The following is a 15,184-nucleotide window of genomic DNA, read 5'->3' on the forward strand; positions in this document are numbered from 1 at the left end:
CGAAGGAGGACAAAGCTGGAGAAACACAAGCAGCCTCAGGGATCCTTCTGGCTGAACGATGGAAAACAAATAAGCACATTCATGGATTAAAAAAACCCCACACAGTCTTTATGCGATGTAAACTCGTCATTATTGCCCCAACACTGCTCATTCTACTGCCTGTACGCTCTCCTCTGCCTGTAAAAAGCCTCATGTAGGATGACAAAAAGGGTCACGCACCTTCTATGTATGCCATTCACGCACTTCATCAGAATTGCTCCTGCAGAAAGTGATAGCTATCAGCGTAATCCAGAATTTCTGACAGCGGGATTAGTTTTTCATCAATCGCGACTCCGGCGATGATTCGCTGTTTGCACAGCGTGTGTGCGCAGGGCCGTTAACAAATGCAAGTGGATCGAGGTTCCCGCGTACAATATGCAAATATCATACACCTCAAATATCAAGTCAAGTCGATCAGAAGTGCCTGAGAGGGAGGCGGAGGGATGTGATTAACTTAGAGGCTATCGCGCTGTTTAAACACGTCGGCGGACGCAGTGTTGACCGTCTGCACAGTCACTCGGTAGAGTTACACCGAGAACCCCTCTGAGGGCCACGAGTAGGAGGAGGATGGAGCAGCATTTCGCAGAAAGAACAAAAGGTACAAGGATTTTATTAAAGGAGCACTTCAACATTTCTTTTGAATGAAGATCAGTTCATCACGAGGAAACCCTGAGTAAGGCTGAGATGCAATCATGATGTCACGAGGGGTCGTCGGCTCGGAGACCAATGTCGTCAGTTTACTAACTCACCTTCTGCATTTCTTTAACTCCTAGTTCTCAACTCTAGTTGCCAACATTTCTCCATGAACTGACTCTGTTCAGTGACTCGGAGAGAGCAGCATCGCATTAATCAATAAATCATCAGCTGGACTGCTGCGAACATGTCTACAGAGCTCCAGATGACCATATGCTTCCACCCAGTGTTAGCTCCAGAAACTCCTTTTTCATCCGTTTTACTTTTATATCAACATTCATTTTCCAATTAAAAGTGAATCATTATGCTATAGATGAATTCCTCTACATCTTATGGCAGGTGAACCATTCAAAAGCACTTGGAAGAGCTTTAAAATGTCCCAGACTATTTAGCTTTTTGGAAATTGATGGTCCAAAAAAACATATTTATTCATTTAATCATCACAACCCAAGGTCTAATCTGTGATCTTTTATTTCTGATTTCTAAAAATACCCTGCAGACTATGGTCACACACAGCTGTGTGTTGGCTGCGTACCAATGAAAATTGTTAGCAACACAAATCTTTAATAGGAAACCCTGTGTGACAAACTGGAGGTGGAGAGTTCGAGAGATCTAACAAAAGCAATACCGGGAGATCCAGGACGAAGTATTTTGGGAGCTTTATCCACTAAAAATACGAACATCTGAGCTTCTGCTGCTTCAGTTTTCATCGTTTATTGTTTGACATGTCTCCTGCAAAATCCCCAAACTTTATCCAAATTAAAAATGAAAGATGTTTTACAAACATGAAAAAGAAGCTAAACTAGTCACAACATGAGAAACAAATAAAAAAAAAAAGTCCCCTCGACAGAATACAGTTTCTCAAGGGGGCCGAGACGCCACAGAATAAATAAACAAGAAAAAAAAAAGGGAGAAAAAAAAAGGGATTGTCTGGCGCTGTTCGTCTGTTCGACTGTACCGTTGTGCGTGAGAAAACGTGTGTGTGTGTGTGCGTGAGACAGACAGACGCACACACGCAGAGACCACTGACCCCAATAATCCTCTTTTTCTACCACCATACACATCTCTTTTTCCTGGGTGGAGCTCCGCCGCTGTTGTCATGGCAATGGGCCAAGAGGAAGAGGAGGAGGAGGAGGAGGAGGAGGAGGAAGAGAAGATGGTGTGTGTGTGTGTGTGTGTGTGTGGTGGTGGTGGTGGTGGTGGTGGTGGGGGGGGGGGGGGGGGGGGGCAACAGCAGATAAAAGCAAACACTCTGTGTTTCTCTGTGGGATGTAGTGATGACCAGTGAAGCAGCAGAGACATGCCGGGGCTGTGTCGAGACCGCGCTCATTACATTACTTCTGTCTCCTCTCCTTCATTTTGCTGACAGCTCCCCTCAAATGAGAGGCAGGAATGTATGCGTGTGTGTGTGTGTGTGTGTCTGTGTGTGTGTGTGTGTGTGTGTGTGGGGCGGGGGTCCTCTCGGCACCCTCCTGTCCTCATCACGTGTGAATCTGCCCTTTCCCTCCCCCACACGCAGCACTTCTCTCCCACTCTCATTTTCCCGCTCTCACCCTTCCCCTTATTCGTCCTCCTCCTCCTCTTCCGCCCCCCCAACCACAAAACTCATAACGGCTCCCTGGAACCTGTATCTCTGATTGGCGTGATGAAAACACACGACTGTGCATCTCCCCTCCGTCTCCCGTCTCCCTTCAATCCTCTCTGTTTTACCTAGCTCATGAAGTGAAGGAGCCTCTCAGGAGGTATTTTCAAGAAGACAACGCACATCTCAGTCCGGCTCACTTCGAATCCTGAGGATGCTTAATTGGCACAAAACGCCAACAAAAAAAAGTGAGCGCGTCTCATCTCTTCCGAGTTCCTCTGCACACCGAAGAAGGAAAAAAAACAACAACGACGTGGCGCAAAGCAGGCGTTTTCTCGGGTTGCATCTTTTTTTCCACAGCCTTATCCTGTTTGCTCTTTAAGACCGTTTTAGCGAATGCGAACCCTTGTAGCGGCGGGATGCTCTCCTAAAAGCATGCGAGTCAAAACAAAACACAGTATCCCCCCGCAGATACGTCTCCCGCCCTCTCAGAAGCCTGTTCGTATCTTGTCTTGGGGCTGAGCTACATGTTCCTATGCTTGCTCCTCTGCCGTGGAAATTACTGATTTATAAAACAGACTTCAATTATCCATTAGATAAAAAGTCTCATTGCTCTGGATGCTTATAAAGGCACGGCAGGGAAAACAGTGAATCATGGGCTCCGACGAGGGATACGGGAACTCTGAGCTACTCTCTCACGAGGAGAAGTAGTTTGACGTACATGAAATCATTACTGTCAGTCGTTTGTGTGATTTAATCATTTATTCAAATGAAAACTTAAAGGAAGGATTGCAAGTTTCCTCATTGCTTCGCTGGGATAGCATCCTTGCATCTTCCCCAGCAGACGTGACATTTGTGGCGCCGGCTGACGGGGTCGGCGCTGTAATTTGATTGATGTAATATCTGTGTGGGCGGAGAACTGACTATAGTTCATGATATCACTTCAATTCCGACAGAGAGACACGAGCAGCGAACCAGCTGGTTGCTTCGCACCATCTGTGGTTTGAGCTCTCCCGACGTTGACTCTTTTGACTCTCCGCGTCGCCGTCGTGATTAAGAGTCAGAGAGGCGTACGAGTGCTCGAGGTTGGAGGTCACGGGACCGCCGGTTGCCAGGAGTTTCGACAGTCCGGCCATTTTGTGGCGGGAAGCAATGTGGGAAGAGCTCAAACGCTGACAGACAGATAATTAGGAAAAATGGAAAATGCACGCAACCGTTTCCTTCACGGCCACGCTCGGTGTGTTCAGCAGTTGATTTCACAAAGGCTGCAGCTCATTAGGCAGACGCACTCCGTGAGAGAAGGAGCGCTCATAAGCTACAGTTCAGGGGTGGAATTTCTCAGAGATCACCCAGAAAATAAAAAGGCATCTGATGTTGTTTGCAAACTATTTACTTTTTACTCATAAAACGATGTTATGAATCTCTAGAGCGGCGACGCAGCTGTTAGCGCTGTCACCTCGCGGCGAGAGGCTCCCTGTGTGGGTTTTCCTCCGTCCGAAACACACGCAGGTTAGGTCACTTGGCAACTCTAAAGATTGCTTGTAGGTGTGAATGTGAGCGTGAACGGTTGTCTGTCCCTGTGTGTCAGCTCCGTGATTGACAGGCGACGTGTCCGGGGCAGACCCCCGCCGCTCCGCTCCAACTAGATGGATAATGGGATGGAAATGTTTGGCTGATATCTGAGGGAGAGCAGGCGGAGCTGGAGATGGTGGCCACGTGGATGTAGACGCTGAGGTGAATGCAGCCTTAGCGTTCATTGCCGGTTGTGTTCATTAATTATAGTCTATTTTTGTTTCTAGCTTCAGTTATATACTAGCCCATATTCACTGTTTACTTCTCCCACTACGTTCTTGTTTGTGGCTGCTGTAAATCACACTGGGCTGTAATTACTCCTCCTGTTCAGAGGCGGAGACTCTCCGTTCATAACGTGACCTCAACAGGATACACAATCAACCGCTGTTAACGTGTCGCTCCTGTTATATGGTGATTACAGCACGTGTGTCTAAGGATGGGAATTGTTAAGATTGTATGGATGACTGCGCCGTTATCGATCCTTTTTATCGGTCCAATTCTTCATTGATTTCTGATAAACTTATGTTGAGCTCGCTGTAGCAAAGGCTTGTCGTCATCTAAAACGGATATTCATACAGGATTCGTGCGGTTTTCTTAGTCAAGCATAAAATCATTCCTGGAATTTGAGCCGATTTTGCGTCACGATTTGTTTGTCGTCTTGCATACAAAATGTTGTTTTACAGATATTACCAACTAGCGCTGTCAGAGCATTTGACAGCTTTGTATGTGTCAAATCCTACACACCACACTGACAGTTCTACAAATAGCACAAGGGAACGGTGGTGGAACAACAGGCAAAACGCTGCCAAGACAGTCATCACACCAGTCATGTTTGTGGCAACAAAATCGGGTGTTTTAAACAATAACGTGGGACAACATGATCTTTTCCTCACCTTAACCAGACTGTAAGCACAGCATTGTCACACCTTTGAAACGTAAAGTTGCAACGTAAAGAAATGTAGAGTTAAAACACATCCATGGTTTGTACACTGCCAACATTTATTCTGTTGGTGTTCAAAGCCACACTTTGGACCGTTTCTTCCACTCCATCAGGACTCCTTTATATTGCAAGTTTTGAGCATTTTAGGGCAGACGTATGAGTCTGATGTCATCGCTATCAGAGGGATACAATGCTGATGGATTGGACAATTTGGGACCAGTTCTCAACGGATCAAGTTGTGTCTGGGGCACTAACACTAACACAGTGCTAACATTAGCAAGCTGGCTTAACTCTGACAAACTCGACATCACGATGACTCCCCCCCCCAAAATGTTGTAAACCGTGATAAATGCAATGTGGGCTTGTTGTAAAAACACATCTCGTATCAAAGTTTGCAGGGCCACGGGGCTGCGATGTGCTCCAGTTAGTAGTGCACCACGTATTTTGTGAGCTGTCATGACTCAGCAAGTGTCGAAATAACATGAATCAAAAGTGCCTGATGGGAATCATCGCCGAGCCTACAGGCCTTAAGATATCAGTCAACCGCTGCCATGAGAGCAGACGGCCCCGAGCAGCTCGGAAGCTGTTTTTAAAAATATGTCCAAAAAAGTTATTATCAAAAAAAAACCCAAAAACAACAACAACTGCAGTTTCATTATAGATTCTTTACAACTTAATAGAGAAGATAAAATACATGCATGAATCTAACTTGCAATGGATGAAACAGGAGTTATTCATTTCCCAGCTGTCGAACACAAAAGATACTATAATGTAAACCTTCTTTTTTTCTTAATACCATCATTTTCTGTTATTTACAGTGCGACAAAGATGTTGAGTCACAGGCAATGTCTACGTTTATCCAGCTCTAATGAAGTAGCTCAAAATGTTCCGCTCGTTCTACTGATGCTCCTCAAGCTTCTTTTATCATCCGACGAAAAAAGGAAATAACGTCTGAAGATTCGCCTCCCTCGTCCGCTGTTCCCTCACAATATGTTCTGCCGCGCCGTCTCACTAACTGCTGTAATTATTCAAAATGAGTCCGAGCACTTTATGTTGATAAACAGCGGAGAAACACTGTAATGTGTTTTTAAGAGCGCCACAGACGACTGCGTGCGCTGATCAATGTCTGCTCACAGAGGAACAGGCTGACCTACAATGTAACGTGGAGAGACGGATAATGATCGCATGAATGCAGTCAGCAAATTAGTCATAATAATGCGCTGTTTGTACCTTAAATTAGATGACATAAGGCGATAGGAGGGTGGATAAAGGAAGAGTTCAAGAGGCAGCTCAGGACTATTGTGGCGAGTAATTTGGTGATGTTACTGTGTCGGACAGAAACACAGATAAGTGCTTGATCACTGTATTATACGACACTTGCTAATCAGGCAAACACGCACAAACAAAAGAGAGAACTCGATAACTTTGGAAAGGAAAACGAGAGTTCAGCGTGTTCAAACTACGTGTTTTTACTCCGAAGTTGCACGCCTAACTACATAGAAGAGTCAACTTTGTGACGGTAGCAAGATTCAAACACTTGTGTTAAATTTAAGAACATGTATTTATAGATTTCGGTTGGTAAAGCCAAATAGGTCGTGGCTATGTTTTTGGCTCTCAAAGGTTTAAGCACCGACAGCTGCAGACGTCTTGGTGGGTATTTTAACGAGGCCAAGGAGGCGGACAACGCATACACATATTCTGTAGGTGAGCATCTTTATTAACGTAAGAAGAAGAAGAAGAAGAAGTAGAGGAAGACTTTTATGATCTTGTCTCAAAAACAGAGTTGGTGATTAACTGATCTGGCACTCACAAATCGACAGTCTTGTTCGTCACGGGGCCGGTGAAATGTAATGATTATTGTTAAATGGCCTACAGAGATCTGTCAGTTTTAATCTATAACTTTGTGTGTTTGGCTGTTAGTGGTCTGTCGATAAGTCACAAACAAACTGGAACAAAACTTGCATCGCGTTTTTCCTCAAAATCCACAAATATGCAAGTGAATTTAGAGCAGTAACGGGTCAGGCAGGAGTGGTGGCGGGCGAGGGGGGTTCTGTAACATGGGTGAGACAGATAAACAGATAGAAATGTGGCCACCGTTCTGTCTGTAGTCGCTCTCAAACGTGACATTCGGAAAGGACGCTTATAGGTAATGTACAGATTAAAAATAAACCGTCAGATGAGAGTTTTCACCTTTTTTATTATGACAACCTGTCATTTCATCAGAAAGCTCAATAGGCTGCAGAAGTATATGTGTGTATGTGTGTGTGTGTATGTGTGGGGGTGGATGGGTGGATGGGTGACCCATTTATTGTGAGCATCATTAACTAACAATAGCATAATCACCATTCTTTGTATAGAAATCCCAGCCATTCTCAGGGATGCTCGGGCACAACTGTTTTAATTCTCTGTGATAATACGTCTGCACAGTGGGAAGGCGAGTGGTTTCACTGACCCCTTAATTATACAGCTATAATGAATTCTTTGTTAAATAATGACGGGGGGACAACAAAAAATGCTGAATATTAAAACGGAAATGTGTGGACTCAATTGCAAATGTGAAATTTAGATCTAGATCATTGAAACGCTGCAATGTCCTCCAATCAGCAGCGCGCCCGTGCTCGAAAAAGACAACTTCCTGTATAAAAAGGAAAACATGAATGATCCGTCATAATAATAATGAATGGGCTGCTGAAATAAAGCAAAGCGAGCGACCGCAAAGCCATGAATGAACGCGCGTCTGGTAAATGAGGAAGAAGGAGGCAGCAGCAGCGAGGAAAGCGTCTCCGAGCCCCCGTCACGGCTGCAGTTCCGCCTCTCAGCCACCAGGCGTCAGTGTTTCTCCCCCTGACGCCGAGGAAGCCGCTCCTCTCCCGGACTGTTTTGATCACATGCTGGGAAGGTCTGAAGTTGCGGCTTCATGTCACACATGCGTACCGACAAAGTGAATGGCACACGGGCGCAGAAGTGACACAGAGGCGAGCAGAGAGCGGGGACGACTACCAGAGCTGATACAAAGCAGCTGGGGGAAGTCCAGAAGAAGACGAAGGAGAAGAACGGAGAGGAGGAGGAGGAGGAGGAGGAGGAGAAGCGCGCCTGGAAGAGGATGAAGATGAAAGCAGCGGGTGGCTGTGGTAGTATCCCACCACCGGCGTCTCCGAAACCCGGGCTCTGAGGTGGGGAGGCAGCTGGAAGCGGCGTTGAATTTGGGCTGCGTCGGGGAAAGTTCAGCGGCTGTATACAATGGTTATAAATGGGTCTCACCTGAACAGCTCCTCGCCAGACCCCAGCGACAGCGTCCTGAACCGCCCGCCGTGGGTGACCACAACTTTGGGCTGCTTCCTCATCTTCACCATTGTCGTCGACATCCTGGGGAACCTCCTGGTCATCATCTCCGTGTATCGGAACAAGAAGCTCAGGAACGCAGGTGAGCTCAGAGAGGCGTGCGTGCGTGCGTGCTTGGAGAGGCTGGGGAGGGCGCGTGGCTGAAATTCAAGCGACGTTTAAAAACAAAAACAAAAACTCTTGTGAGGTTTAAAAAAAAAAAAAAAAAAAAAAAAGTGGCAACAGTCTCGCGGACTTTGACACAGTTCGTTCATGAATTAACACAATGGCTTTTTTTTAATTAAATGTTTTATTTCGAGGCTGTTTTTGATGGAAACATTAATTTTTTTTCGTCATTTTTAACCAGTTGTCCGAGTTGGTTCTCAGAAATCCGAGCCGCAACGAAGCTGTCCTTTGCTCCTCATGTCATGTCATGCTAGTCCTTTTTTTTTTTTTTTAACATTTATTTTCCCGTGGTGCATTCCTTTAAAATCACTCCCCAAAACACTTAATAATACTTATAAATTCGCGCTAAAAACGGACAGTTCCGCTCGCTACAGCCAGACTTTTTCCGTTTCGCTGACCTACACCGAGAGAGAAAACACTATCGCAATTATTGACACCGTCTGAAGCCACGGGGAAACACCGGCGCTCATCCCACCGCCGCTCACACTAATGCTGCCCAGGCTCCCTCCACTGTCGATGCGTATCCAGCCGGGAGATTTGATTTAATAACGATAATGACAGATTTTTTTTTTTTTTTTTTTCATTTTTTATGTATTACCAGGTCGATGATGACACTCGCGCACGTGTATGTCTGCGTGTGTGTGCTTTGTGTGTGTGTGTGTGTTTGAACCTACACAACCACTTCAACGTGAATTTAATTATGATATGGACTCGCGGATTAAAAAAAAAAAGGAAAAAAAAAATCGTCCAGAGTTTGGACAACAGTGACACATCAGTGTTTGTCTTGCTTCGGCGAAGGTGGTAAAACGCTCATAATTTAATAGTCAAGAGAGGACAGAGGAAGGGGAAAAAAATAAAAAATAAATCCCCAAGAGGCTCCTGTCGTGTTGAGGTACAACACACACACTTTAACTGGCAGCTATGCGTATCATGGCTGTCATCATTTGGAGGCTGGAGTAGGGTGATTTGCTAAATACACTCCTGACATTACCATTTCACTCAGCGCAGAAATGTTAGGGTCAGAATGGATTTCCATCATGTGGGTAGAGAGCCCGAGAGCCCCTGCGAGGAATATTAAGCGTTATCTAGGCTGCGCAAGGATATGATTGACTCTCGCTGAGATTTCCTCCCAAGCTCTCCTGGCTTTTCACGATGATCACACGTGCAACTCTGCAGTAGCTTCGTAAAAACATCTGCAGCCTGAAGAGTTTGTCTGTGAGATTTCTGCGGGATTTCTGTCGAGCGCGTCGAGAAATCGTGCAAAAACACAAAGAGCGAGACAAGGAAGGGGGGGAGAGATAAATTTAGGAAAGTGCTTCTTTTGAAGTTGTTCCCTTAATTATGGATAATCACATGTAAGGAGGTCAAGCAGCAGGGATTTAATCAGGCATGTAGTTAACTTATATCATCCGCCTTGAACGTTGCATACGGTTCGACATTACCGGCTGGAAATACCATTTATTTATTCAGATCGTTGGACAATTCAATTTTTTCCCGAGCACCCTGAGGAAAAGTCCGACGTTCGAGGATCAAAAGGAGCTGATGAAAAATCCCCCAGCTTAATTGGGTTTTTGTGAAACTGTCCGCGGATGACAACGAGTCCCGCGCAGACGGATGACGTGGACGCTCAAGTTCATGCCTTTCAAGCGCATTTGCTACTTTCCATTCAACTTCTGAAGACGTGCATGCCTAACTTAAGGCCATTACAATCTTCTCGTCAAAGAGCCGCTGGCGAATTTGTATGCAAATTGTCAGACATATTGATTGATGCGAAAACTTTTCCATTCATGCTTTTAATCAGCGTTGGAATGTTTTTGGTGAGGGGTCGGCTGTCAGCGTTTGCTTTACAGGCCCTTATCTGTGGGAGTCTGGTGCCGCAGTTGATTGTTTGAAACTACAAATTTGTCTTGGATCAGCCTGAACTTTCAGTAGTGGCTTGTTTTTTTTGACTGCCGCTCTCTCTGTCATCAAAGCATTCGAGTTCCTGTCGTCGCATCGATTGAATCTCCTCCACCAAAAAAACAAAACAGGTTGGCAAGAAATTTCTTGGCATAGACTTAACGCTGTTGGAGATTTCGCAGCAGTCCATCAACAGGGGGATGAATTGAATAATAAGCAATGTAATATACTCAGTGGAGAACCTGGCAGGCACTGTGGCCACATATTGCAGGCAGCAGCAGCAGCACTGCTGTCTCTGCATGGCCAAACCCTCCGCCAGTGCACGAAATGGCCAGTGAGTGAGTTAGCATGAAGCCAGCAACACATGGTGAGCGGTTTGAGCTGCGTGGCTAGATACAGAGTCGGTGCTGTGAGCTCAGCTCAATGCCAATAAATCATCTTAAATGTACCTGTTCTGTTGCAGATAAGGAATTTTTCAAATCATGTTGCAGCAAAAAACAAAAGGGTGCCAGGAAAAATAAGTGTCACAACTGACTATTTCCTCTCAAGCTGTTATTGCAGGACATTAGCTCATGGGATCTATCGTGAAATGGGTTCATGACGCTGTTTTTTAATGACAAAAGAAGAAAACAGCAAACCTGGTAGCCCCTTGCGTGAATGCACGCTCACACAATCCCATCCTGATTGTGTCTATTTCTTCTTTCCATGCGACGCTCGCAGCTTCTCCGCTATGCGTAAACCAGACCCATTTATATCTCGTGTGTCAAAAGAGACAATATGCTGATTTGACATGCTGTGACAAAAAGGGGTTTGCGTTTTGAATTTTTAAGCACGGTGGCAGATGGAAAGTCTGAGCAGTCCTTGTTGGCCGGCAACAGTGGCATCATGCTCTTTTCCACTGGTGTGTTGTCAGCTTGAGTTAGTGACTGAGAACATCAGTGGCCTGTTGAAGGTCTCCGTGTTTCACACCACCTCTGTTGTTGTTGTTTTTTTTGTTTTTGTTTTATTTTGTGCTGCAGAAAAACTCGACATTCAGCAGCGCAGGAGGTTTAAACAGCGACTCACCCACCGCACCGCTCACAGTCAGGAGTGACGCGCTGGACTTCTGCTGCTGCAAAATAAAACCAAAGAGTGCCACAATCAGAGCGCGGCTGTCTGCTTTTGACTGTGACACGCAGAGTTTATCCTTTTCCAGCCTTGCGTGACTTGGCCACGAGCCGACAGAGGGTTATTTTCCGATCTTTCATTACACCTCAAGTATCTGTTACAGTATTATTGCTCTCCGCGTAATGAATATTTTTGAGGCATTAATGCAGAATTAAGTGGCATTTGCCTGTGTCTCCAATTAAAAGATGAACGTTTTAGGTTTCCTAAATATCCATTGGCTTTGTTTGGAGATTCTGAAAGGAAATTGGCTCAGCAGCGCGGCGCTAAAAAGCCACGACTGTGAAAAGACAACAAATCGTCTTCTGTAGATGTCGTACAGTAGATGTTGATTTGGAAGCATCCTGTTTTATTTTCATCATGAGGGGGAAAGCTGTTTGAAAAGACTTGTTTTGTGAGAAACTGTAATCCTTTAGACTAGGGTTTATCGGCACCGCACACATTAGTATCAACAGTGCACGAGCGTGATTAAAGCGGGGTACAGGGAGTTACTGAGGTTAAAGGAGGGTTACGCCAGAACAGAGCTTAGGAAGTGAATGGGACTTGTGGCCTCTTTGCTCATAATGTGTCACTTCCGTCTGATGTACCTGGTCATGTGAATCCATTCTCTGAAGCTGCAAGTGTTTTGATTCACGCTGTGCTCAGGAGCCATCTGCCTCACAGCACGCTGAGTGCCTGTGTTTACCGCCTATTCTGTCTGAAGCTGTGTGTTCAATAAAAACCCCCTCTGATTGTTAAAGTCTAGATGAAGAATGCAGCTGCACGGAGAGGACCCGTGTCTTCGGAAAGGTGGCAGGGACTGTCCTGCGTGGCTGCATAATGCATCCTCCGACAGCGGTATCGATATCGGCTGGCTGTATCATGTGTCCCCACCTCTGATGACATGGCCGCCTCGTTTGTGAACCCTGCTGTGCCCCTCTTTGGCTCACACCGCTACAGTTTCACCCACAGCGTTGGAGGGACGGGAGTGTTGAGCGCATTCCATCGGTGTCAAAGAAGTTCAGCTGTTTCCGGAGAGCTTCATTAATTTGCCATTACAGGGTACCTGCCGCATCCTGATCAAAGCCTTTGCTGTAGTTGTGTCCAACTCCGCTTCACACGTGTTTTGCGTATTGTTACTACACTTGGATGTTTGAGCTCCATTGTGTGAAGTAATGTAGGTGCAGAGTTGAACCCCAACGAAGGCTGTTTTTACATTCTTGCGTCGGAGGAACATTTTCTCTGCGCTTGAGTCTTTAACTTTTTTATCGGGAAGATCTGTTTGAGTCTGACAGACTGAAATCTCGCTGGTCATAATGTTTAAAAATGTCCTTTTAAGCACAATTTGACATGTGCACAAGGTGGAGTAAGCAATTCTGGAGAGAGATTGTTGAGTCTCACCGATGCACAACATCAGTGGTCTCCATGAATTGTTTTCAGGTTCAATAAACACAGATGATATTTGACCGGAAATTCTCCCACTTATCCGGGACATATAAATCTTCCAGGACACATGGACCGGGACCAATTCTTTGCTAACGGAAATCCTGGCTTAAGCTGTAATCCTTGAGATTTCAGTCCTGGTTGATTCGGTGTCAGTTGAAGACTTTAATCCAAAGTGGCGGCAGTCGGGATGTTTACATTACTAACTTATATTACAGCTCTGACGCGCTGACAATTGCAGAGAGAGGGCTGAATGTCAATAAAACAAGATTAGAAACAGTAACCATTATGGAAATGCATCACTTCCTGTGAATCGCTTGCCTGGTCGGTAAAGGTTAGGGTTAGGGTTAACCCTAACCCTAACCCTAACCCTACAATTAAAACTAACTACGTTGACTAAAAATCCCAAGGATTACTTCAAATCTAACTTTAAATCTAATTCTAAGTCAAAACTTGAGACCTTCAGTCAGTTTTTTCAATGAAAAATATGTGAATACTCAGATTCTCTCTTGATTTTTCAATGAGAGAGAAGGAATAAACGTAACTCTGACAAAAGACATTGATATATTTTTAGATTTTTGTGGGAAAACTATTCAAGACTTAACTTTTAGAGCGGGCTATCTTTATCAAAACACACAGGGAGGGGCTCTTCAAAGTTCCTCCTTTGTGAAGCAGACACAGCTTTTCCATAAAGTTCTTGCCGTGTTTTGCAGGAGTTCAAGTGGGCCTCAGAGCTTAAGTTTTGACAGGGGCCCTCAATAACGGAAAAGGCCAAAGGTTAGAAAGTACGCCTGTGTGCTGAAGTTGACATAAGAGGTGCTGTACTTTATCTACTGTATGTTTTCAGCCGAGACATTATCAGATTATGCTCCTGATAAAATAAACGGTCTCTGAGCAGTCGCATATTTTGTGCCTTTCATCACGACTGAAGTATTGGTTTCGGATATGATACCATCCACCCTGTTTGTCCCGGAGTTCGCTGTGATTTGGGCGAAAAACACAAGGTAACGCAAACCTTAATGCAATAAGACAACTTTACCTAATCAGAGCCCGTATCTCTGCTGACGGCACCCTCACCATTCCTACTGTTCGCCGAAAGATATGCGAGGGGCGTGGAAGTCGTAGCCGCTCACTGCGTTTGTCAGTTTCTGTGGTGATCGCTGTGATAAGCACAGTATGGCGGAGCGGCTTAACAGTATCAGGACTGAGGGGAAAAAAGGGCCTCAGTGGGTGAAAAACACAGACTAATTGGGGACCCACAACAGCCAGCAGGTCACGACTTTGCAATTAATTTATAGTTTGCCCGAGCTGAATAAATGATCATTGAGTGGGAGGGGATAGGGATCTCCTTATTTTACTCATGAGGCACTTAACTCCGAGCTATAGATTAGTTAATGCCCCTGCTGTCAGCCAGGACACGAAAAAAAAAACCAGAGCGCATGCTAACGTCCCCCCAAGGCTGCTCTCCACCTGATAACTTGCAGTCAGCACTAACTCGTTTCTCTCAGCGCTCCTCTGTGTCCTGAAACATGTAAAAGACTTCTTACATTTTCATTAATTAACCCCCCCCCCCCGACTTGCATATCTTTTATGCACTGATTTCCTGTCAGAGGGGCTTTTTTGGCTCTCGCAAGGATTAAAACACAAACATCGGATCACTCATAGATCTAATTAGGCGGGAGATATACGCGCTGGCTGTGGTTCCGCTGCCGGGGACTGTGTGCATGATGTTATCATTGTTTGTGATGCCAACCTTGTCCGGCTTGTTTGCTGCCGCCCTTTTTACTCCTGGACGCATCTGGGGGGGAGAGAGAGAGGGGGAGAGAGAGAGAGCGGGTGAGATAGAAGGGCTTTACAATAGTGCATGACAGTGGAGATAAAGAGCAGCAGATCGGCAGCGAGCCTGTCATACGAGGCAGACGCACGGCGCTCAGATTTTTATTTCCAATGACTCGCCATTTCACACGTATTAGTTTGTTGCTTCCGCCGCGGGTGACCGGGTTCATGCTTTTGTAATATTAATAGCAACAATCACGGGAAAATTGCACTGCACAGAAAAAAGAAAAAGGCCTCTGTTTTTGTTTGACCGCAGTATTTCAGTGTTGGCAGGTGCCACTGTGTCCTGCTGGGCTCGGGCCTCGTTCCAGGGTCACCTGAGAAAGAAAAATTGACCCAGCAAGTGCCCGTTTGACTTTGTCTACTCTTTACAAAGGTGCCTCGGCTTCTAGGTGATTTTTTTTCTTTCTTCTAATATTTGCGGGATTATCTGCACACACACAGCCCTGCCTGCGGTAATCCACTCTGTATATATGATTTGCATCTGCCGTACGATAAGAATGTAGGCTGTGTTATTCCAGATTTCCTCC

The 15,184-nt window shown here is 45.5% G+C and overlaps 1 protein-coding gene across 1 annotated transcript in view; it reads left to right on the forward strand.

Moving 5' to 3' along the window:
• The first annotated feature begins 7,567 nt into the window (after nucleotides 1-7,567).
• Nucleotides 7,568-15,184, forward strand: part of mtnr1aa (melatonin receptor 1A a) — a 36,009-nt gene continuing 28,392 nt past the window's right edge. Inside the window, exon 1 of the mRNA XM_030395968.1 lies at nucleotides 7,568-8,250. Coding sequence (XP_030251828.1) covers nucleotides 8,067-8,250 — 184 coding nt within the window. The 5' untranslated portion in view covers nucleotides 7,568-8,066. The remainder of the gene's footprint in view (nucleotides 8,251-15,184) is intronic.

Source organism: Sparus aurata, chromosome 1, assembly GCF_900880675.1.
Source record: "Sparus aurata chromosome 1, fSpaAur1.1, whole genome shotgun sequence".
NCBI classification, from domain to species: Eukaryota; Metazoa; Chordata; class Actinopteri; order Spariformes; family Sparidae; genus Sparus; species Sparus aurata.